Here is a 23,846-nt window from a genome sequence, read left to right on the forward strand (position 1 = left end):
AGAATTCTTGGTTCAGTTGTTCATAAACCAATTAAAAGAGGTAGTCACTTGAAAAATGCCCAAATCCTTTAGGGTATTCAAAATAGACCAGAAATAGAGTAAACCAAGTTTTAGGAAGAATCATCAAAATATCTAAAAACAACTCTTTGTTATTATTAAAAAGGAAAATTGAGAAAGTTGCTTACCTGAAGTGGGGAGAAATTCATCAAGTTAGGCCTTGAAATGGGGAGAAATTCATTAAGTTAGGCCTTGAAGAGGGGAGAAATTCACTAAATTAGGCATGGTAGCACACGCCTGTGGTCCTAGTACTCACAAGGCTGAGGGGAATTGTAAGTTCTAGGCTATGCTGAGCTTCATAGTAAGGCTCAAGAAAAGGGGAATGTAGAGGGAGGAAGAAGGAATGGGGGAGATTTATTGAAGAATTCTTACTAGAACAACCTCTCAGAACCAAACAGCCACCATAAGACCATTCATAGAATGTCTTGTTGGATGGAGTGTTCAACTGACAGCCCTCAGCCCTCTGAGGGAGAGGTGCAAACACGGTCATCTTGATCTCCATGGTAGCGCTGTGGGGCAGGGACTGCTCTCAGCTTCACTTTATAGCAAGGACACTGAGGCTCAGAGGGGCCAGGTAGCTTGTCCACAAACACATGGTGATAATGGACCCGGCTGGGCTCATATGTTGTGTGGTAACCCCACGTTTCTCCTTTGGTCAAATGCATCTGATTTTCATGTTAGGATGACAGGCTAGGTGAAGGAGAGACTTTGTGACCACATCGTAATTGAGAGCTGCAACTGAGCTCTGAGAACAAAATGTCCCCTTCTTTAATTTACATTAAAGTTTCAAGGCATAGGGATCCCCAGGTCATATACTACAAGGGATTCCAGGGCCAGAGGGATCCTTGGGAGTATGGGTTTAGCTCTGGTTTAATGGCTTAGGTATCCACTCTGGCCTACTGATTCTAGAGCTGGGTGTCTGCTGGGTGAATCATTACAGCATCTCCTATGGTTTCTATGAATTCCTGCCCTTCACTGCCCCCTTCAGAGCATGGGAATAGCTGAGGGCACACAGAGGGTCCCAGTGTCCTTGGGGGATCCTTGGGACCAGATCTGAGATTGCATATACTGAAGGGTATTAGAAAAACAAAGGGGAGGACCCTAAACCTATCTGAAGAGGCAGAAAACATTCAAGCCTATGAACATTGTTTATGATTTAATAGCTGTATATAATGGTTTCCTAACAAATTACTTGACTTGGTTGCTTCCTATAAGATAGTATTCTATGGCCTTTCCCCCAAACACAGAGCCTTAGGCTTCAGAAAGGGCATACCACTCTATGGTTAAGGAATAAAAGGAATGAAACAGATCAATGTTCGTAGTACATTCCCAAACCTGAAGCCTCTCTAGGATACCTAAAGAAAGGTACACATTCATTTTTGTACTTGTAGTGAATATTGGCAAAAATTCTCCACAATGTAGGGAAGATTTAAGTTTTAGTCAAGCGGCTGTGCTCTGGTAAGCAACCTCTGTCATACAGGAGGAGGTGCTCAGTACACATTTGAATTTAATTAAAGAGAAACTTTTTCTCTCTTTGATAGATCCTTAGATAAAGCCCATAATACTCGTTAAGCCATTTTAAGCACCATAAAAATTGCCATAGATATGGTAAGATATATCTGACTATTTTACACAATATGATTACAGCCCGTTAATAAATTCGTAATGTAACATCATATAACTAGTCCGTTCCTTTTATGACAGTGACGTCAGTTGGGGCCATTTGAAAATCCTCCTTCTTTTCTGGCTAATCTCAGTTTCATGACATCAGAATGCCTCGTCTGACTGGACCGTGGTGTCTAGAGAGGCGAGCGAGTCATCGGCATTAGACGCAGGTGTAGTTGTGTGTACTCCTGGCCTCTAGCTGAGCTTTCCTGAATGGAGGCTGGGCAGATGAGGGTGGCAAGTTTCCACACAATCCGTGAGTACTGTAAGGTCTGACGCCACTGGACAGGACAGTTTTTGAGATCTGGAGTCTTCTAACTCTCAGTTAATATTACTGAACTAAAGCTATAACTTCACAGGCGGAGGACGTAACCTCTTGTTTTACACAGGGACCGGCTTACCAAAAATGATGTAGTTGGGACAACATACCTGTACCTCTCTAAAATTGCTGCCTCTGGGGGAGAAGTAGAAGGTAAGCGACCTGAGGACCAGAGCCAAGCAGGACTCAAAGCTTCTAGGACAGAACAATGACAGTCGCAGTGCTCCGGCAGTGCAATGGTTAGCGAGCAGACTTACACGGAAAGCATGGGCTATGGCAGTCACTTAGAAGTAGGCTTGATGCCTTAAAAGGAAAATGCATGTGGGCTGGATGGCCAGGACTGTGACCCCAGCTACAGAGGAGACTAAGACAGGAGAACCACACATTTGGGACCTGTCTGTGCTACACAGGAAGTCTCCCTCCAGCCTGGCAACTTAACAAGACCCTGTCTCAAAATAGGAATGAGAGATAAGGCTGGCAATGTAGCCAATCATCAGAGTGCGTGCCTAGAGAATAAAGTACTGGGTTTGATCCCTAGTATTCACACATATGCACACACACATACACAGACATACATATACACACACATACATACATATACACACACCACACACATACACATACACAACACATATACACATATATACATACCACATACACATGCACACACACACACACACCACACACACATACACACACCACACACACATGCATACATACACACACATACATACATACACACACACACACACGATCACACATACACACATACACACACACAATCCCACATACACACACACATACATACACACATATACACATACACACACACACACACACACACACATACATCACACACACATACACACACACACACACACACACACACACACACACACACACACACACACACACACACACACACACACACACACACATAAGGCCAGTGAGCCATGCCAATGATGTCTTGGTGATAAACAGCAAAATGACTAAGAATGGAAGCAAATAACAAGTTATAAATTTTTAGCTCTCTTGCTCCCATCCAAAACCTTTTTGCCAGGAGCTGCTTTAGAACTGTCTTGATTGTCAGCACAGAGTGTCCTCAGATGGCTGTACCTGTTGTTATGGAGCGGTGCATATCTAAGGACTAAAGTAAAGAAAGGAAAGCAGTTAAAATAATAATTGAAAAAATGAACACAAGCACACCAATACCTGCAGCTTGAGTTTCGCAAGGGACAGTATATTAAACATTATATATTATATATATTATATTATTATATCATATCATATCATATCATATCATATTATATTATATTATATTATATTGAGTAAAGTGAAGTAATTTAGAAGAAAATTTGTCTGGAGGAACTGAAGTTTTTCCTTTTATCGTCGTTACGTGTTCTAAGAGCACCGGTGTTTGAAGAGCATCGGTATGGGAGTGCAGAGATGGCTCAGGGATTAAGAAGACGTAACTGCTATTGTATTGCACAGAGACCTCAACGTGGCTTAAAACCATCCAGAATTCCAGTTCCAGGCTGCTCTGAAGCCTTTTCCAGGCTTCTGCAGGCATTGTACATACGTGATTAACACATACACACGCATGCAGACAAAAACACTAATACATGTAAAATAAGAAAAAAAAATAGATTCTATCCCAACCAAAGTAAAAAACCTGGAAGATCCTAGGCTAAAGAAGATACTGGTTTCATATCTTAAAGTGTTAAAGAGAAAGACAAGTATGAATCTCAGGGAAAGCAAAGAGCCTGACAGAAATGCATGTTCAAATACAAAGCCACGTGTGTCATTATTTTAAGCAAACAATTGAAAGTCAGAGAGAGATTCCATCCTCACATTCTCTGCTGAAGGGACCATAAGACTGGGGAGCTTCAGCAAAGGAAGTGGAATCACGATCCCTTTCTCTGCAGAAAACAAGTATTAAAATGGTTACTATATCATAAGAATTATTTGTTTTGTTTTTTTTAAACCCACAGCCCCAGTTCTGAACAGAATGCAAATGCCACCACCCTTCTGAAACGTAGAACAGAAAATAGAGATAAAGAGTGGACAGAAGAAGGGCGGGCACGCTCTGAGCCTCCTCTTGATAAGTGGGCAATATGGATCCGTCCAATATAGGTTAGAACCAGTAGAGGTTAGAAAGTTCCACATCTGTATAGAGAATGTGCAAAAGCAATCCAACCCACTTATAGAGAGTCACTAAGCAATATCTAATGGTGCTGGATCAAGAAATACCGCTAAACGTATTCTTACTCAGTGATGATATCAGTACCAATCCAGAAATTGTTAGAGACAGTTCCAGCCCCCTTCTCTTGAGAATTTCTGCCATTATAGGTCCTGTAAGTAGCCTCCTTTAGGGCTGCAAAACTCAAGGAGCAGACCCCTTCTCCCTCAACTCCCCCTCCCTGCCGCCACACACACACACACACACACACACACACACACACACACACACACACACACAGAAACAACCATGCTCTGCGTCACATAATCCAAGCTTAACTACAGGTGTTTGCTTCTATTGCCTCAAACCAAAATAACTTGCGTTTTCTGGCCATGGTCCCAGTGAGGGACATGTAAATGATTTATTAAAAAAAAGCATGCTGTGTCGGTAACTTCACTCGCTTCCTGTGGCTGTGGGAAGCCAGCTCTTCTCAAACGCTGGGCTCTTTGAAGCAGGCAAGCTCTGATTGTTCACATGGCTTTGAGCCAGTTGACGTTTGACTGCTGAGACTAGTACACATGTAAAGGGCTCCGTGGGATGTGGGTGTGGACTGGGGATTCCTTGCTGTTTGCACAGAACACGATTAACTTTGTGGTGTGTGTTTTAAACTCTCTCTGTTTCTCTTGTTTTTATAACCAATCATGTTTTTACTACATAGATTTCTCATCCTCGGGAACTGGGGCTGCGTCATATACAGGTTTACGCTTTGTGATTTTGCTGTCCTCTACAGCTTCCTGTCCTCTGACTTCTTACTAAGAATGTATTAATTCCTCACCTTAAAAACCTTTTCCTTGATGTTTCGCCCTCTCAAATACCGTTGGGCTAAGCGTTAGAGTGCTTCATGAGTGATGTATGTTGGTCCTGCATGGCTACGTTTAAAACGCATTCGATAGCCAGCCCTTGTGCCCTGTTGAATATTTTCATCTAGATGCACAGCACCCTGTGCAGCTTTACTGCAAGTACTTGTTTGTGAGATAGAATACTTTCCATTATCGCACATATTCAATGGGTAGAGACACCGGGCACGATTAAATCTATAACAGTAATGTGTGAAGTATCCCTGCCCACTTTCAACGTGAGTCTCTAGGTTGGGAGATTGCGTACTTTGCACTTTTCACGCCTCCCCAGTGCAGACTATGACAGCGTGCACTTGGGTTTATGCAGGCCTTGCCGTTTTTTGCAAGTTTGCTCAATGCTGACCATCGCAGTTCTCTTCAGGCAGATGTTAGGGTTTCTCTAGATGAGGGCTCTGGGGTGGAGAAGCACTGGACGTTAAGTAACCTTCTAGCACGAACATTCTATCTCTGAGACACCCTGGTTCAGTCCTTTATTCCTGCCTAACACCCTGCCCTTCATCACTGCATGTTAAAGACATAAAATCCAACTAGTAAGCCAAACTTTGGCCTCCATGTGTCACCCAAGAAGGCTCCTAACTCTGCTTTTTGGAGGAAAATCTATCCATCCTTCTCCCATTTGGGAGCCGTTCAGCTTGATGAAGAAAACATTTCTATCCACTATGGTCACCCCCGATTTCCTCCTGATTGGCTGTTTCGTTGCGTTGCCCCCAGTACCCTTTATTGAGGGGTAATCTTGCTGAGACAGAGTTGATCAGATGATCATTGGGGAGAGAAAGCAATGAATGGTAATCCATTTAACACTTCAGAACAGTAATACAGTCTTTCAACTGTAAGGAACTCACTGATAAGAGTTAAATTTTTAGTATATTTTTAACAGTACCTACCATACTACGTAAGGTTAAATGACATCTTTATAGATGATACTAAGTAAATCAGGTACATCTTCTAAATGGCTTCTTAAAACAACATTTATCTCTTACTCCAAATATGACAAAATTTTTAATATGTCAGCTATAAACTTGCAAAAAATGTGAAGAACAACTTGAAAATCTTACGATTCTTTCATTTGTATAACATTCTTTTTGTAAGGATAAGTTTGTCTGAATTATCCCAAATTTTTTTGGTTTAAAATATTAAAACAATAGTGAAATGAAAATGCAGCAGGTCCCACAGTATTCATAATTTTCACTAATGCAACTAATTCACAAACTAGAGGAAAAACTTCATTTCACCTAACTGACTAATAACTAATATTTATTTCCATAGTTTGAATGTGAAAGACCTGGAGTCTAATAATGATGTTTATATCTCAGCAAATACAGGAGAGACTGAGGTGGGTTTCGTCCCAACATTTGGACCTTGTTACTTGAACCTTTATGGAAGCCCCAGAGAGTACACAGGATTTCCAGATCCCTATGATGAGCTGAATTCAGGAAAGGTTGGTTTATCAGTTAGGACTGTGATTGGTGGACACTGGTTAATGGGATTCCTTCTTATAAAAGTAATAAGTATCTCATGTAAGAGGCACTTACAATCTCCACCCCTAACACAGACCTACCATTCGGCTGATGAAGTATTAAACGAGGGAAGTCTTACTCTTCTTAAGTCTTAGAATTAAAGGATAAAAGGGTTGGGAGGCCAGGCATAGTAGTGCACACCTTTAATCTCAGCACTCAGGAGGCAGAGGCATGTAGGTCTCTATGAGGTTGAAGCCAGCCCAGCCTATACAGTGAGTTCTCGGTCAGACAGAGCTGTATAGCAAGGTCCTGTCTGAAAAAGAAAAAGGTCCTGGCGACTGAGTAATAAAGTGGGGTAAGCAGCATCCCACAAGGGCCCACTCTTCCACTTTACATAAATGGAAAGCATCGGCAAAGCAAATGACCAGTGCTGACCTCCTTCTCCAGTGCATGTTCCAGGATCTGCAGTGACGTGACTGGAGAGACCCTGAGCTGTGCCTCAGCAGAATTTCACAGATGGAAAATCTTCCTTTCACTGCAGCAGATGCAAATGTCTCTTAACAGAGAGAAAGCTGTGGGTAGGGGACAGTGAAGACAGATGAGGACGTGGGAGTCTTCTGTTTCTCTCCAGGGGATTCTATGGGCCACCACTGCTGAGTGGGGTGGGAGGAGCATCTACTCTTGACTTGACCTTGACCGTTTTGGCCTGCCCAGAGCATCTTGGTCTTTTGCTTCCTGGCCATTCTGAGACTTGTCTGGTTGCCGCATGGCAGTTTCTTTATTATGAGAAGAGGAGAAAGGGATCCATGTTAATAAGTAGGCAAAAATGCAGGGTTGTTCTGATGAACTCAGATGGAGGAGACTTGGAGCCTATTCTCTTTCACTACCCTGCCTCAGAAACTCCTTCCTGATCCAGAGTGTGGCTTCAAAGCCTCCAGCCTTAGTCAGGCTAAGACTCTTGTCTACCCTAGCATCTCATGGCATCATTTGGAATCCATCTGAAAGTAAATGACTCCTCCTTTAGGTATTAAAGACTCGTTTGTTCGTTAAAGAAATGTCTGCCTGATTAGATACCAGGGGTTCTTCAGCTGTGGTCCCTGCCTGGGGGAATAATTTTGTGTTCTTGTATTTCAGGGAGAAGGGGTGGCCTACAGAGGCAGGATCTTGGTTGAACTGAACACGTTCCTTGAAAAGAAACCACCAGAAAAGAAGCTTGAGCCCATTTCAAATGATGACCTTCTGGTTGTTGAGGTAAATGTCAGTGTGAACATAGCATGGGATGGAAGGGGTTGAAGGGACTAAGAGTCGTCTATGGGGGACCTGGAGAAAGATCTGCTTCATAGTAAGTCCCTCCAGCATTCCCTTGATATATCCATGTCAGCCCAATGAAGATAACGAGGCTTGCTTCAGCCACTGAGATGTTAATTGGTGTATTAGTCTTTGTTACTCTGACCAAAATTGAAGAATAGACAACTGTAGGGTGAAAGGGTTCATTTGGCTCACTGTTTCTGTAGGTTCGATCCATGGTTGAAGAGTCCTATGCAAACTGGATAGAACAGGATTATGGAAGGCATGTGTGACTGAGGAGCTTCTTCATTATGGATAGGCAACAGTGAGAGGGAGCAGAAAAAGGGATGCCAGTATCTTACAGTCCCTCACAATGTGCTTCCTGCACCTCTCACTGTCACCACCTCACAGTGGTGTCATGATATAAACTCAGCAAAGGATAATCCATTATTTATATCCAAGACCTCATGTCTCTGGAAACACCAAGAAATACCCATAGGCATGACTAATCTCAGTTTGTTAATCCAGTCAATCTTGAAATAAAGTCTGACCACCGCATATGTTTTCATAAGAACAGAGTGCTCCTGCAGTCCCCTTGGGCGGAGAGGTTGTGAGGAACATCCCTTCCCCTGGACGTCTTAGATACCAGAGTTACCTTGTTCCACAGGCAACTGCTACATCTCAGGCACCATAGAGATAAGGACATGACTGCTTCCTGCTGACTTTACAATGGCTTTAAGTCCCTTTTTCCTTCGTGACAGGAAGTCTTCTAAGTCCACCTCTCTGTTCCTGAGACCCTCAGGTCAATGTCCTTGGGACACACAAATCTGAACTGTTTGGGAGAGCATCTGACTCACTGACACTCCTCTGCCCGGGGCTTCTCCTGGCCCATTCCAGATTGTCCTCAACTCCCTTAGGCTACTACACGGTTCAATCTGAGAACTGGACATTTCTTTTCTTTTCCCATGTTATAGAGAAACTAAGCAGCAACTTTACAGGGGATGTGAGCTCTGTATGAAGTAAACAGTAGGATGGCTGACGTGAAATGGCTGCTCTCAGAACCATGGACTCAGGCAGCTCTCTAAGTCTGTTTAATCAGCCTTCCAGTCCATTTCCAACTTGCCTTCTTACAGGTTGGCCCAGTTCATGCCTTGAACACATTATCCGAGCTTTCAGGTCCAGCTCTCGTGAGTTCTCAGATGAGACAGTTTCCTTCCTCGAAGTCAACTAATGTCTGGCAGTTATAAAATCTGATCCCTTTTAGGAGGGGCAATGGGAAGAACATCTACTCATTGTAGCAGAGACTACATGGGAGCATTTCCTCAAGGGAGGCTCCTTTCTCTGTGATGACTCCAGCTTGTGTCTTCTCTTCCCCACCTTCCTCGGCCTTGCTCACTGACTTCCACTAGGACAATTAGGTCAGGCTAGCACCTAAAACAGTACTGATGGACTTTTCCATCATACACATTTGGAGACTGGGATATCTGGAGCTCAGCCTTTGGGTTGCACCAATTTCAGTCCTTTGGCTCCTTCAAGAGATAATGTTCCCTCTTCTTACTGAGGTTGCCTTTCTCTTCACCCCTCAGTTTGTCTCTCCTGGGACAATACATACTTGCTACAGTAATGTCTGTCAAAGTGGCTGACTATAAGCACTCCAGAAGCACATTCATCCAACGGACATTTTTTAATAAAGGAGATTAATTTTGCCATTTCTGTTTATTAGAGCATTTCAGGACAGACAGCTTAACTCTGCCTTCTCTTCTTGGGTGTGGTACAAGACTTCTGCTTTTCTTTTAAGATTATTTATTATATGTAAGTGCACTGTAGCTGTCTTCAGACACACTAGAAGAGGGCATCAGATCCTATTCCAGATGGTTGTCACCATGTGGTGGCTGGGATTTGAACTCAGGACCTCTGGAAGAGCAGTCAATGCTCTTAACCACTGAGCCATCTCTCCAGTCCCGACTTCCTCTTTTCTCAACACCTCTACAAAGTCTCAACACAAGGTGAAGGAAAGGTAGGCTTTTCTTAAATGTGTAGTCCAAGTATGTCCGTCTTGCAGCTGCTTACCAGCAAAGATCAGCCTTGGCTGAGCCCGAGGAATTCCATCCTCATCCTCGATGTTGACCTTCATATTTCTGTAATTTCCTTGATTGTAAGCAGTTTTGCCCCCAAGATTTGCTACTAAGAGAGGTCCAAGAACCAAAGCAGAGGCATCCTGCTTCTCTAAATCATGCCCTGTTTCCACCCCTCCTTACCCTGAGGTCACGGGGAAAGCAGGAAAGGATTGAGTCCTGGCAGAGCTCTCAGTTACCCTCATCTAGAGCAGCTGGATTCTGGGAAGGTGAGCAGATGGTAGGGAGGCTCCTCATGGTGCTCGGACTTGCAAAGTGGTCCAAAGAGGGCTCCATCTTTAGCATTGGCCGACAGTGTATGCCAGTCTTGGCTAATTGTGGTGAGAGCAAGAAGCCCAAACTTCTTTCCAGAGGCCAGGTACCCAGGGTGAGGAGCCTGGGAAGGCTTCTGTGGACAACTGTGCAGGCATTGCATGAGAACATCCTGGGGTTTCTGACAGAATCTTGGCTTGCATGTCTGTGTGCAGGACAAACTCAGCCAGATACGGCGTCTTCCCCACTCAACGAGCACCGCATGCTCTTTCTTTGTTCTCTGCAGTCCCTGGCTTAGTTGATAGGTACCATATCAGTCACGACCCTTTCTTCTGAATCCTGTATTAGGTTTTAGATAGTTTGTTTGTTTCTATTGTCGAGACAAAACGAGCCCTTGAAAAGAGTGGTCAGTTTTGGCCTACAGTTTGAGAGCACATTCCATCATGGTAAGAAAGGCATAGTAGCAGGTGCTTGTGGTGGTTGGTCGCACCAATTACCTGGGAATTAGCCTGGATATTTGGTCTTTAAAGCTTCCCTATCTTAGTCCACTGCTTTGGCACTGGAGGAGCTGGGGACACTGAAGCAATTCATCAGGAGCCCGCTGCTGGTAAAGCATACATGCTTGCAATCAAGCCCCCTCTATTATACATTATTCAAGAATACTGGAAGAGTTGGAAGCTTAAATGTGAATTTTCTAAGGATTTAAAAGAAGGAAGTTATTTGTATTAGTCATACTCTTTTATTATGGCTTCATCAAAAACCAGGACAAGGTCAATGTCATGATCGGCTCCTTTTTTCTTATTGATCTGCCCAGAATCCCTTCTCACATTTAGGGTGGGTTGTCTCACTTCAGCTAACCAAGTCTAGAAATTCCATCACAGACTCAGAGCCCAAATTATATTTCCTCTTTTTAAAAACAACTTCCCTTTTCTTAAATCATGCTTAGCATTTATAAAGAAGAAGTTATGTTGCATATAAAATTATGACTGAAATTGAAAGTGAAGCTGAGGTTGCAGCCAATAATTTAGAAAGAATTTTGCAAGAGCTCAGAGGAGTGTCTGACAGAACCTTCTTAGAGAGCTCTGCCATATCTGCTGTATCAAAATCGCCTTTCGCCAAAATGGCGACTTCATGGTCATGAGCTATCTAGGGGACTTGTCCCTTCTCCATCTAACTCTACAAGACTACGAGATGGTAAAAGTTCTCACAACAGCCAGTCATGGGAAGGCATACTTAAAATCCCAGCACCTAGAGACTGAACCAAGAGGGCTGTGATTTCAAAGCCAGCCTAGGCATAGTGAGAGCTTGCCTCAGGACAAAACAAAACAACTCCTGAAGCAGGCCCCCCCAAATAAAAATAGAATCACTATAGAATCTCAAAGGGTTTGGAAGCAGGAACTTACACAGCCAATGGTATTCACCATAGCCAAAAGGTGGAAGCTGTGTGTGAGTCTATTACTGGAAGACTGGATTAAAGAAGAAGAGGAGGAGGAGGAGGAGGAAGGAGGAGGAGGAGGAGGAGGAGGAGGAGGAGGAGGAGGAGGAGGAGGAGAAGAAGAAGAAGAAGAAGAAGAAGAAGAAGAAGAAGAAGAAGAAGAAGAAGAAGAAGAAGAAGAAGAAAAGAAATTTCATATAACAAAATAGTACTGAGGAAAGGGGAAAGTACATGATATAGAAGACATTGTGCTAAGTGAACTATGCGAAGCACAGGATAACCACATACCATGCATCAAAGAAGCTGGTGTAGATGAATTCAGAGACAGAAAGAGAATGGTAGTTGCCAGGGGCTGGAGAGATGGAGAGATTTTATTTAAACTTCAACTTTGCAAAGAGTTCTGTGCCTGGGCGATTGGTGATTATAGCACAGTAATGTAAAGTTCCTTGATGCTCTTGAACCAGATTCCTAAAATGGTAATTTTAGGAATTTTGGGAGTGTGTGTGTGTGTGTGTGTGTGTGTGTGTGTGTGATGGTTTTTAAAAAGTGATGTGGAGTGGGGTCGTAACCTCTATATAGTGATGGAGACATACACTTATATTTTGTTAGAAAAAGGTCATTGGTTGGGGGACAGATGGCTGGAGAGCTGGCTCACTTACAGCTCTTACAGAGGGTTTGATTGCTACACATATGAGAGCTTACGCCTGTCTGTAATTCCAGTTTTAAGGTAACCAGCATTTTTATGACCCCAATGGCTCCTGTAAAGATGTGGTTCACACACATACATGCATACATACATACATACATACACACATACATACATACAGGCACACACACACACACACACACACACACACACACACACACTGAAGTAAACATATTTTCAACAGAAAAAGACAATTTAAATACAGCCTAGGACCTGGGAGGAGTTGAGAGGGGTGAATAGTGCAAAGACACATTGTGTAAAATTCTCGACAACTCGTAGAGCAATGACAAACAGGTAAGCCATGATCAATGACTAGACGGTAACATGATATTTGCTTGGTTTTGATTGAATTGAGGGGGGAAATGTCTTTGGATACTGATAGGGTACAGAGGAATTCCCGTCACTGTGGTAGATAAGGTGCATGGGGAAGGCTCTCCCTTTAACGTGATGTTTATCTTAAGTACTTCGTTTAGTGATGTAGAATAGATGCTCTCCAGGGAACTGGAATGACTGCTGTGATAGCTCAAAAAACCTGTAAATAATTATGTCTGGTTATACTTAATAAAAAGAATCTTGGCTTAGTTTAGTTTTGTTTTTTAATGTTTTTGAGGTAGTTGTCTGGGTATCTCTGTAAAGAGGTATCCAATTTTTCGCCTCAGACAAGCAAGCCCCACCCACAATTAGTGATTCATCCCATCGAATAAAGGCCATGGTATAGAAAGAAAGAGAAGGAAAAGATCAGTTAAATTACTAATGGAGAGAAAGAGAGAGAAGAGAGGCTGAGGGCGCAAGAGAAAAGAGACAGAATATAGTTTCACTCATTTTTAAATTGAAAATTAACATCCTCATTCTTATTTCTGATTAGAAAAGTAATACTTAAGTGACTTGAAATATCAAACACGTGTAAGTTAGAAAATAAAGTTGCCATATCTCTCTGCCTTCTGTGATAGTATTGCTGTTATATTCAGACCCTCTTCATGTGTATCAATATTAAAAATTATTTATTTAATTAATTGATTTTAAATATATCCTTTTGGAGCAGGGGATCTATTTCTCTGGTAGATACTTGCCTAGCATGTATAAGGGTCTAAGTTTAAGCACCAACAAAATAAATAATAATAAAATAAAATACCCCCTTTTCTATGTTGTTCTGAGTTTTCATCCTATTATAACAGTAACATAATTTGTTTAAACCATGACTTGTAGACACTTGCATTGCCCGCCCCCCTGCCGCCGCCGCCGCCGCCGCTAATCATTTCCATGGTGATAATCCTACCACTTTAGAGTTTCTGCCCACCCACATGAGAAGGAGAGTTGATTGATCCGAGAGCGTGGCCCTGAGCATTTTGTACAGCACTAATTAACTAGGCTTAGAATTGCATCTGCTGGACATCCACATACGGATACAGACACGTGAAGTGGGACTGAACCTTATACCTATTCCTCCTCTTCAGAAATACCAGCGACGGCGGAAGTACAGCCTGTCCGCCGTGTTCCATTCAGCCACCATGCTGCAAGATGTTGGCGAGGCCATTCAGTTTGAAGTCAGCATTGGGAACTATGGCAACAAATTTGATGCAACCTGTAAACCTTTGGCATCAACAACTCAATACAGCCGCGCAGTATTTGATGGTAAGACTGGTGTGGAGTTCTCTCTTATTCATGCTTACAGTGGGCACACCTCAGGACGAGAGGCATGCAGTGTATCTTCTCTCTGATGGCCGTTAGCCCCAGCATCTCATTGGTTAATATAAGAAAGGATTGGGCCAGCGAGATGGCTCAGTGGATAAAGGAGATTGCCACCACCAATCCAGACAATCTTAATTCGGTCCTCAGAACCCACATGGTAGAAGCAGAAGACTGCTTCCTCCAAGTTATCCTCTACTCATCCCACTCAGGTGTACCAGGCTAGCCCACAGGCAGAGAAGGGGTCAAGGATAGCCATATCCAGACCCCATTTCCAGGAGCTCAATCTCACCTTCCCAATCCTATGCTCAGGCTGTGCAACAGAGCGCATAAAATCCCAAGGTGATGACCCCACTAAATACCACGCTCCCTAAAGCAGCTGTACCCACCAAGTGCAAGTCCCCCTTAGATTCAGTAGTTGACAACAATCACACTCTGGCTCAGACACTGGAAAAGCCAGGCTTCTGATTCTCGCTAGTACACACCCAGTCCTATCACATAGTTCTCTTTTAAAAGACTTCAGTTTTCTTTTTTAATTGTGTGTTTGTGTATATGGCTCTGTGCACATAAGCAGTCCAACAGTATTGCTATGTGCTTACCTAGATTTTTGTACGAGCCGATTTAAAACATAAAATGCCCTAGAAAATGTGAAGCCTTGAGTCCTAATTACAGGAAGCCTTTGAGTAATGCCAACCCGATGCACGCAGCCGAGGTTTATGAAGAACGGGGTGTGGGGTGGGGTTGCCCTTCTTCCAGCAAAAGCAGTAATTTAGAAGAACAGTTTCCACGGAGAAACAGTGTTTCTAACCTCCAGTGCTCTCTACTCTACAATGCCATATGAGGTGACCACCGTGGATGTTCGGCTGTGTGATCCTGAACCACAAACAGATCCTGAGGTCATTGTCCTCGGTTTGCTGGTGTCTTAGAAAGATTTACAAAACAGAACCATCTATTCCTCTGTTGCTCGACTGAATAGAATCGATGTGTCAGAGCAGTGCCTGGGTGTGGCTCAGCAGTAGAGAACTGTCCTAGCTTGTATGAGGCCCTGGGTTTAATCTCCACCTCCCAAAGCAAACCTGAGCCAAGACCGTTCCCCAAACCTGTGGATTAACGGGTAGCTCTGTCAGCACCTCTATGTAGCAAATATGTTGTCCATTTTAAGTGTCCATGTTCACTGACTCCTGACCTTCCTTCCCTGCCAGGGAACTACTATTACTACTTACCTTGGGCCCGCACAAAGCCTGTTGTCACCCTGACTTCCTACTGGGAGGATATTAGTCATCGCCTGGATGCAGTGAACACTCTCCTAGTCATGGCAGAACGGCTGGTGAGTTATCTGTCCAGCGTTTCCGTTTAGCAGACAGTAAGGTAAGCACGGGGTAGTCTGCAAGCTTGACAACGGTAGTACAAGATCTTAAAACACAACGGTCAACCACAGAGCAATTTACTAACAACGGAGGGAAACGGTCTGCAGCTTGTAGAAGGTCACGGGGTGGTGCTCACCCTTTCCCCCGGTCGCTCTACCCTTTGCTAAGGAGTTACCTCAGTCCACCTCATAGAGAGAGCTCACCAGGACACCCACCCTCCAGCCTAAGAGGAGGAAAACACATGAGAAGGTGGCAAAGAGCCTCTCATTAGGAAAAACCCAGAAGTCATACCCAGATCTCTGCCCGCTTTCCTGTCACCAGTCGTACAGCCAAACCCACCACAAGGAAGCTAGCTAGCCTTAGATTTGCGTGAGCACACAAGCCAGGATTCAGGCTTTCTTATTGAGAAAGACAGGAGGATGAAAAGGGCTGGAGGGCAGAAGAAAGGGAACCCATGGTGTCAGTATGGTTTGCACGTAAACCCATAGCCCCATGCAACTTGTACCATTTTGCTCTTATTATAGAGATAATTTCTGCTGTGGGAAGATCTGGGCTTCCCAGTCTCTACTCTTGCTTTAGACTGGGGAAACACTCCTTCTCTGAAGCCTGGGGGAGGTTGAGGGGATCCCTCGGGTAGAGCTGCTTAAGAACAGACATATGATCGTCATCTTGATCTTGGTAGGTTATAGTAGTGAAGAGGAAGGTGCCACATTCGAGACATTTCTACTTCATTTAAGATACTAAGTTACTTCCATTGGGTATGGATAGAATCCATCCAGCATTAATATTAATTTAGAGCGTGGGGGGGGAAGGGGGCATTTGGACATAATCAGTCCATCTCATATGTGGGGAAATATCACATCAATCCCATTAATATGTGACTAAAATAAGTTAATAACAAAATAATTTCGGTTTATATTAATATTATGTTTATAGATGCTAGATCAAGATATATGAAAAAATACCTGATGAAAAACTCTATAGCAAAATAAAAACATTGATTTTGATATACAGGCAGCTTTATATCAAAGACATATATATCTCTACCATCTTTCTACACCACCAAAATGGCGCATGTCAATGTCCTGGCTGATGCCCTCGAGAGTAGCAACAAGGCATGTGCCAGGTCCTTATTGGATTCCAAAGTCATAGTCTGTGGTGAGGGAACGTGGTTACATTGGGGAGTTTGAAATCATTGGGGACTACAGAGCTGGGAAGATGGTCCTGGACCTCACAGGCAGCCAGTGATCACGAGTGTGGAGCAATCACCCCAGACTGAACATGCAGCTCAAACCCGTCACTTGGTTTCATTTTGCTGACAATTCCAGGGAGCATCACAGGCCATGGTGAAGCAAACATACTTATAAATAAAATGCCTCCACGTGTCAGGGGTGGGGGACCGATAAAGAAGGATAATTGAACTTCAGTGTGATTTCCCACTTAGTGAAAATGAGATCGAGGGGGATGGATAGACAGCTCTGTGACTCAGAGTACTTGCTGCTCTCCCAGAGGACCTGGGTTCTGTTCCTAGAACTCACAGGGCAGCTCACAACTGCCTGGAGCTCCCATTCCAAGCGATCTGTTGCCCTTTTTTTGGCCTCCAAAAGCACCAGGCATATGTGTGGTGCACAGACATACCTGTAGGCAAAACACCCATGCACATAAAATAAAAATGAAAATTTTAGATTAATATTTATACATTTTAATTTATAATATTTTAAAATTAATATTTGTAAAAATAAATAAAGTTGAAATTGAAATGCAATTGTTTCAGATTTATTTATTTAATGTATATGACTACCCTACCGCTGTCTTCAGACACACCAGAAGGCATTGGATCCCATTACAAATGGTTGCGAGCCACCATGTGGTTGCTGGGTATTGAACTCAGGACCTCTGGAAGAGCAATTAGTGCTCTTAACCACTGAGCCATCTCTCCAACCCAAAATACAATATTTTTTATTAGTTTTTTAATCCCCTTCCTCAAGGGAGTTGGTGGAGAATTGGCCAAACTTCTAATTATGTTGAGGGCATTCTTCAAGGTTTTTTGCCCTGGTTCTTCTTATCATCTCTCTCCACTGACCAAGTTGTCTGAGCTCAGGCTCGTCTTGACAAAGAGAGTGGCTTTCCACAACCAGGACTTTGGCTAGCATAGAGGGCACTCCCTCTCTCTCTGTTGGCAGATACTCAACACTAGCACATCGGTGTGTCCTGGGCTTAGCTTGGCTTTCTCCACTCTAGCCCTGAAATAACCATCTCTCTAGGATGCTGTGGTTGTTGTTTTTTTTTTTTTTTTTTCGGAGCTGGGGACCGAACCCAGGGCCTTGTGCTTCCTAGGTAAGCGCTCTACCGCTGAGCTAAATCCCCAGCCCCGCTGTGGTTGTTTTAATAGGAGATAACATTTGAAAAGCAAAATCTGGGTACCTCACGGCTACTGCCATATTGTCACTTATAGGCCTTGCCAGCCAAGAAGTCCATGGCCACACTTAATGTATGTACATGTATGTACACACAGGGAGATGTGCACACTTATTTCTATATCTGTTGAAATTCTGAAGGCCAGAATGGTGCCTCCAGTTTTAATCTACCATTAGGGACTTAGTCTATCTTTCCTACAGTGAGACTGCAGCTTCCGCCATCCTAACTGTAATTATTCAGTTGTTCAAACTTGAACGCCGTACATCAGCCACTGTGAACAACAAGCCTACTGATTTGAGTTTGATTCAGTTGGATTGTCTTTGGTTTGTCACTAAGGATAGATAGTCAAAATGCTACTTTCATAGGTTGTGTGGGTTAGTTCAACTGTCCATCTGAAACATAACTGAGTCCATACTGTTTCCACGTGTATTCTTTTTAGGGTTCTCTCACCCATTCCTGATGGTTTCTTTCTGTTTATTTTTCGAGTACATAAAATATTTACATGGTTTCAAAGGTCAAAATACAGGACGAGCTTTTCTCTATTGCTTAAACTTACCAGTGTCGGTTGCATTTTAAATAAAAGTAAATAGCAAAGCTATGGTAAATATTACCGAGTGAGAAACAAAGCCCTCTGGCTTTCTGTAACTAAACCTTTTTATGTCCCTACCCCTATAACCACTCTCTACCCTTCACTGGAAATAACGCTTTCTTGGTAATAATGGCGGAGTTATCAGCTCTCTCTCCTCTTTCTTAATTCTTCAGCAATCAAACATCGAGGCTGTAAAATCAGGGATCCAAGGTAAAATTCCCACAAACCAGTTGGCAGAGCTGTGGCTGAAGCTGATAGACGAAGTTATAGAAGACACCAGGTACAGTATTCCTGTCCCCACACCCCAGCATGCACTTATCCCTGGCTTCTAAGACTGTACGTGCTTCTTGAATCTGTCGAGTAGTTCTCTGAAAAAAGAAATGCATTTGAGCATTGTTTTGGGCTCCTTGAAAGTCCCCACCCCACCCCAGGAGAAGTTTCTGAATCACCTGGAAAACCTCCATTCTCTGGTGCCAAGTCTAAAGTAGCCCAGGGAGGCTCAGGCTGGACTTGGGGAAGCTGGCCCAGCAGCCTGAGGAAAAGGGTAGGGATTGGAGGAGGAGGAGGAGTAATTGCTAGAACTACCCTCCGGAAGAGGGACTCCTGACTTCCATAGCGAGATAGGAACATGGCTTACCACTCAGAACAATGTTCCTAGTTCATGTCTGTGGAAACAGTGCTTGCTTTGTTGTTGTTGCTACTGTTGCTGTTGTTGTTGTTGTTGTGTTACTAAGGTTTTCAAGCACCCTGCACTCCTTCAGCAGCACTTCAACACTTAACACTAAAACAGGAGCAACAGTGATAGTTAGAACGGCAATAGTTAGAACGGCCCCTAAACAAGAATGACATGCAAATTCCTTATATGCTACGGAATAGACAAGAAACAACAAAACAAAAACAACAACAATAACAGCAACAAAACACACACACACACACACACACACACACACACACACACACACACACACACACACACACACACACACACTCCAAGCCAGGTTAGACAAAGCCAGTACACAGGCTTAGCCAGAGGACATTTCATAGCTGTGACTTGAAGGAGTAACTCAGATCTCTTGGCATTTAGAAATCAGAAGGGAAAGTGACTCATCCCAACCTCATTTTAAAAATTGCCTAATAAAGCTGTGGACAGGGAAGGTCAAAAAGAAAAGAGCAGGCAGCACTACGCTCACTCAGAGGAAGCAGACGCGTCCCCCTCTAGGGTAAGGCCCTTAGTCACCCCGTCCTCTTGCGCCTCCTAGTGGTTCTGTCAGGTCATTGGCGAACAGCTAAAAATCTAAGTGCCACTGGCTTTGTGGGCACTCAAACCTCACAGGAGAGACTTAAGGATTCTAAGGAACTACCTCTTAATTACAGATGGAAGCAGGGAGGCCCCAGTGACACTGAGAACGATTTACCCATGAGCCCTTGTGTTCCTCTCACGGTCAGCCTCTCGCTTTCGAAGGGCTCAAATGTGACTTCCCAGCTCAACAGCATCCCCGTGAATGTTTGCCTTACATGATGAACGAACGCAGGATCTTAACCCTTTATTCACATGCTGCTGCAGTCGTTAATAAAATCAAACAAAGACATGCAGTTACAGCTTTCACTCGGAAAACGCCTGTGAACTGTGGGATTTGCTGAAGAAGGCACAGGCTTGAGAACACAATCTGTCTTCAAAGAAGCAAGCTGTCATCTTTCTAAATGTTATGTAGCCGGAAATTCAATGGTTGAGGGGGACTGTGCTAGGATACCCTTCATATAAGGAGTTCGGTATGTGCATGCAAATGATGGTAAATTCTAAGTGGGGACAATGAGTCGAATTTTCTAGTACAGGTGACTGTCTTGCCCTGTGACCTCACCTACTGCACAGTGAGGGGAAAACACAGCTGGCAGGGGGCTAATCTCGTTCGTTCCTGCTTTTCTTGGGGAGTCTTAACTTGGCTGGAAAATGTCCTTGACAAGTGGTCCTTCCGACCCTCTGGAGCTCTCTAAGAACCTTCTGAGAGGACAACAGTGATGAAGATGATGGCGGTGGGAATATTTAGACCTTGCTGCTTTCAAATTTTTGTTCCCCTTTCTGTTCCGCCAAAGCCACAGAGCCGTCCTCAACTACAGTTTAAATCAAGCGCCCTGTAGGATCAGGAGATTGCTGGCATTTCAATCTACACGAAATGGCGTGCAGACATTCATTAAACACGCGGGCAAACCAAGCGAACTTAGTTTTGAGACCTAGAGTGTCGCTCTTAGGTTTTTCTTCTCGCTCCTTTTCTCATAGATACACCTTGCCTGTCACTGAAGGAAAAGCCAACGTCACAGTTCTGGATACTCAGATCCGAAAGTTGCGGCTGAGGTTTCTCTCGCAGATACACGAGGCAGCTCTGAGGATGAGATCTGAAGCCACGGATGTGAAATCCACCTTGCTGGAGATCGAGGAGTGGCTTGATAAATTAATGCAACTTACTGAAGAGGTAGACCTTGGGATTACGCCGTCATCTGTTTCCAGGAGGATTCTGCGCATGACAGGAAGGGTGGGGCAGGTGGTGGGTGGGGCATCTGGGACAATATCTGCCACTGTGATTGGATCTGATCAATAATAAAAACCAAGGACTTAGTGGGCTGAGGAGGCTACTGAGGACAGCGGAGAAAGACACCCGAATTTTGAGTTGGGTTCCAGAGGAACCTGCAGGAGAAGCATCATGTCCACACCGCTGTCACGGAGTATTTTTGAGTGATGGAATAGTAGAACACAACACAGAGAATTAAAATGCCACTGTAGGGTGGATTGGAAGAGCCTGGATTTAAATATTAAATCACGTGTGACCTTAGGCAAGCTCTTCAACTCACCTAAGCCAATTTTCCCTACCAGTGGAATGGAGAAAAACACGGTACTTAGGTCATAGAGCTGTGGTGGGAAGATTTAAAGATGATGGTGATCATAAGGAAGGACTGAACAGTGTGGGGTATACAGTAGGTGCTCGATAAGTGTCGATGGGATGCCCCTCACCTCCACGGCTGAAAGAACACGAGTAAACAGATGCCTCCTGCCCTTTGAGTATCTAGGGGTAGTGTCTTAGCTCCTTTTGTGCTGCTGTAACAGAATAGCACAGGCTGCAGAAGTTAGAAGGAGCAGAGATTTCTTTCTTACTGAGAGAGAGAGAGAGAGAGAGAGAGAGAGAGAGAGAGAGAGAGAGAGAGAGAGGCAGACAGAGACAGAGACAGAGAGACAGACAGAGAGACAGAAGGACACACATACACATACACACACATACACGGAAAGAGGGAGGGAGGGAGAGGGGGAGAGAGAGAGAGCGCAATCGGCTGGAACTGGGCCTGCTCTCACACAATGCCTGTTCCTATAACTAATCCACTCCTGTAATCATGACACAAATAAAGCTTCAGACAAATAGCCTCGAGGGGCACATCCAAACACACCCACCATAGCAGTGGATGGCTGTTAGAGCTTTCGGAATAAAGCTTTTCTGATGACTTTCTCTGAGTGATGCTTGAGAGGCAGAGGGTATTTCCTAAAATACCTTTCCGATCAGAGTGGATTACACCTCTTCACTTGCTCTCCCGTGCCTCCCCTCCCGCTCCCCTCACCACCCACAACCCATTTCTTAGCTCCCTGTAATCACAGTGTTGCCATAGAAGATGAGTGCCTCCCGACTTCAGGACATGGTCTTGACCACAGCCCCTCGTGTCTAGGCAGGTGCTATTTCTTCGGTCTCTCCTCACACAGACTCACGGTGTTTGCCTTCCTTCCCATCTGCCCCACTGCGCAGCCTCAGAACAGTATGCCCGACATCATCATCTGGATGATCCGCGGGGAGAAAAGACTGGCTTATGCACGGATTCCTGCCCACCAAGTCTTATACTCCACCAGTGGTGGGAACGCCTCCGGAAAATACTGTGGGAAAACCCAAACCATCCTTCTGAAGGTGTGTTGTTGCTGTGAAATTATAATGAATGCTGTCTTTTACCCCCCACCAGATGTGGCACCGTAGTGCCTCAAGATATCTGTTAGACATCTTCATCTCAGTCAGCAAAGCCTCTCACCCGCTTTGCTCTATCCCATATCACAGTGCCGATGGCTACTTTCTGAGCCTGGCAACAATCTCTCTAACCATCTAGTTCCCAAGGCAGGTTACCACCATGCCAGAAACACATATCCCAATTCCATGGTGGCCTAGTGTCTTTAGCCACCACATACTCTCTTGAACTTAAATCGCTACATGAAAGAACACACAGCACAATAACCTCTGATCCAATTGGTAAGATATAATTGGCCACCTAAGCATACAAAGCCCTGTATACATCAATCCCTCAAGAATTGTCATAACAATCCGTAAATGTGCAGAGAGGAATCTTTTTTTTTTTTTTTTTTTTTTTTTTGGAGCTGGGGACCCAACTCAGGGCCTCGCGCTTGCTGAGGCAAGCGCTCTACCACTGAGCCAAATCCCCAACCCCTGCAGAGAGGAATCTTAACATCTGCCTCTATGTTCTCTCCATTGCTTCTCCTCCCCTCGCTCCAGTCTCCTCCTCTTTCTAAAACTTTTCTCCCGCCCATCCTTCCTTCTCATCCAATGACTCCCGCCCATCCTTCCTTCTCATCCAATGACAGGCCTCGCTCTATCTTGTACCTGCCTTCACCTCCGTGATGACATCATCCTACAGTATGTCTTCATTCTGTAATGGGAAAGGCATGCAAAGTTCTCTTCTGAAGGAGGGGTTGCTTTGTCACAGTCTGCCTGTTGTCTAGCTAAGATGTGTAAGACCAATTCTAACCTGTTCCAGCCTCTTCTTCCGGGACTGTAATTTTTAAAGTGATGTGAGGGTGGTTGGCATTGAACCACAGACACCTTTCTAGATGTCTCTGACATTAATAGTAACATGACATTGTCATTTGCTTTCTGTCATGAACTTTCTACTCTTAATGTCTCATATAAGCAATATACTTCTTACGTTGATTGGTGTTTGGGGAGGGGGGATGGTATAGCCAGTTGTAGTTCAAGGTTCTCTAGAAGAACAGACCTATACAATAAAAACACATTAAGAGGGGATTTATTTGATTGGTTTATATGATATGGTCTGGGTGGCTCAATAATGAATGTCTCAAACAGAAAGGCCAAGGACTTAGGAATTTATTAGTTTGTGAGGCTGGATGCTGACCACTTTCAGTTTGACACTGATGGCTCAGAGGATTCCTAGAGAGCCCTGGTCTTCAGTTTCCACTGATAATATTCCCCAGTATTAGGGAAATGATGCAGCAGTAGCAGCAACGAAGTTGATGAACTTGGCAGCAAGAGTGAAGGCAAGCAGGCAAAAAGAGAAAGCCTTCTGTCTCCTTTATGTGGGCTGCCACCAGCAGGTGCTGCCA

The 23,846-nt window shown here is 44.0% G+C and overlaps 1 protein-coding gene across 1 annotated transcript in view; it reads left to right on the top strand.

Moving 5' to 3' along the window:
- Myof (myoferlin) overlaps positions 1-23,846 on the top strand; it is a 151,727-nt gene that overhangs the window by 70,992 nt on the left and 56,889 nt on the right. Inside the window, exons 16-24 of the mRNA XM_032891850.1 lie at positions 2,112-2,194; positions 4,939-4,977; positions 6,451-6,575; positions 7,729-7,845; positions 13,864-14,041; positions 15,298-15,422; positions 18,643-18,749; positions 20,745-20,937; positions 22,252-22,407. Of these exons, the coding sequence (XP_032747741.1) occupies positions 2,112-2,194; positions 4,939-4,977; positions 6,451-6,575; positions 7,729-7,845; positions 13,864-14,041; positions 15,298-15,422; positions 18,643-18,749; positions 20,745-20,937; positions 22,252-22,407 (1,123 nt within the window). The remainder of the gene's footprint in view (positions 1-2,111; positions 2,195-4,938; positions 4,978-6,450; positions 6,576-7,728; positions 7,846-13,863; positions 14,042-15,297; positions 15,423-18,642; positions 18,750-20,744; positions 20,938-22,251; positions 22,408-23,846) is intronic.

The sequence above is a fragment of the Rattus rattus genome, chromosome 2 (assembly GCF_011064425.1).
Source record: "Rattus rattus isolate New Zealand chromosome 2, Rrattus_CSIRO_v1, whole genome shotgun sequence".
Lineage (NCBI taxonomy): Eukaryota > Metazoa > Chordata > Mammalia > Rodentia > Muridae > Rattus > Rattus rattus.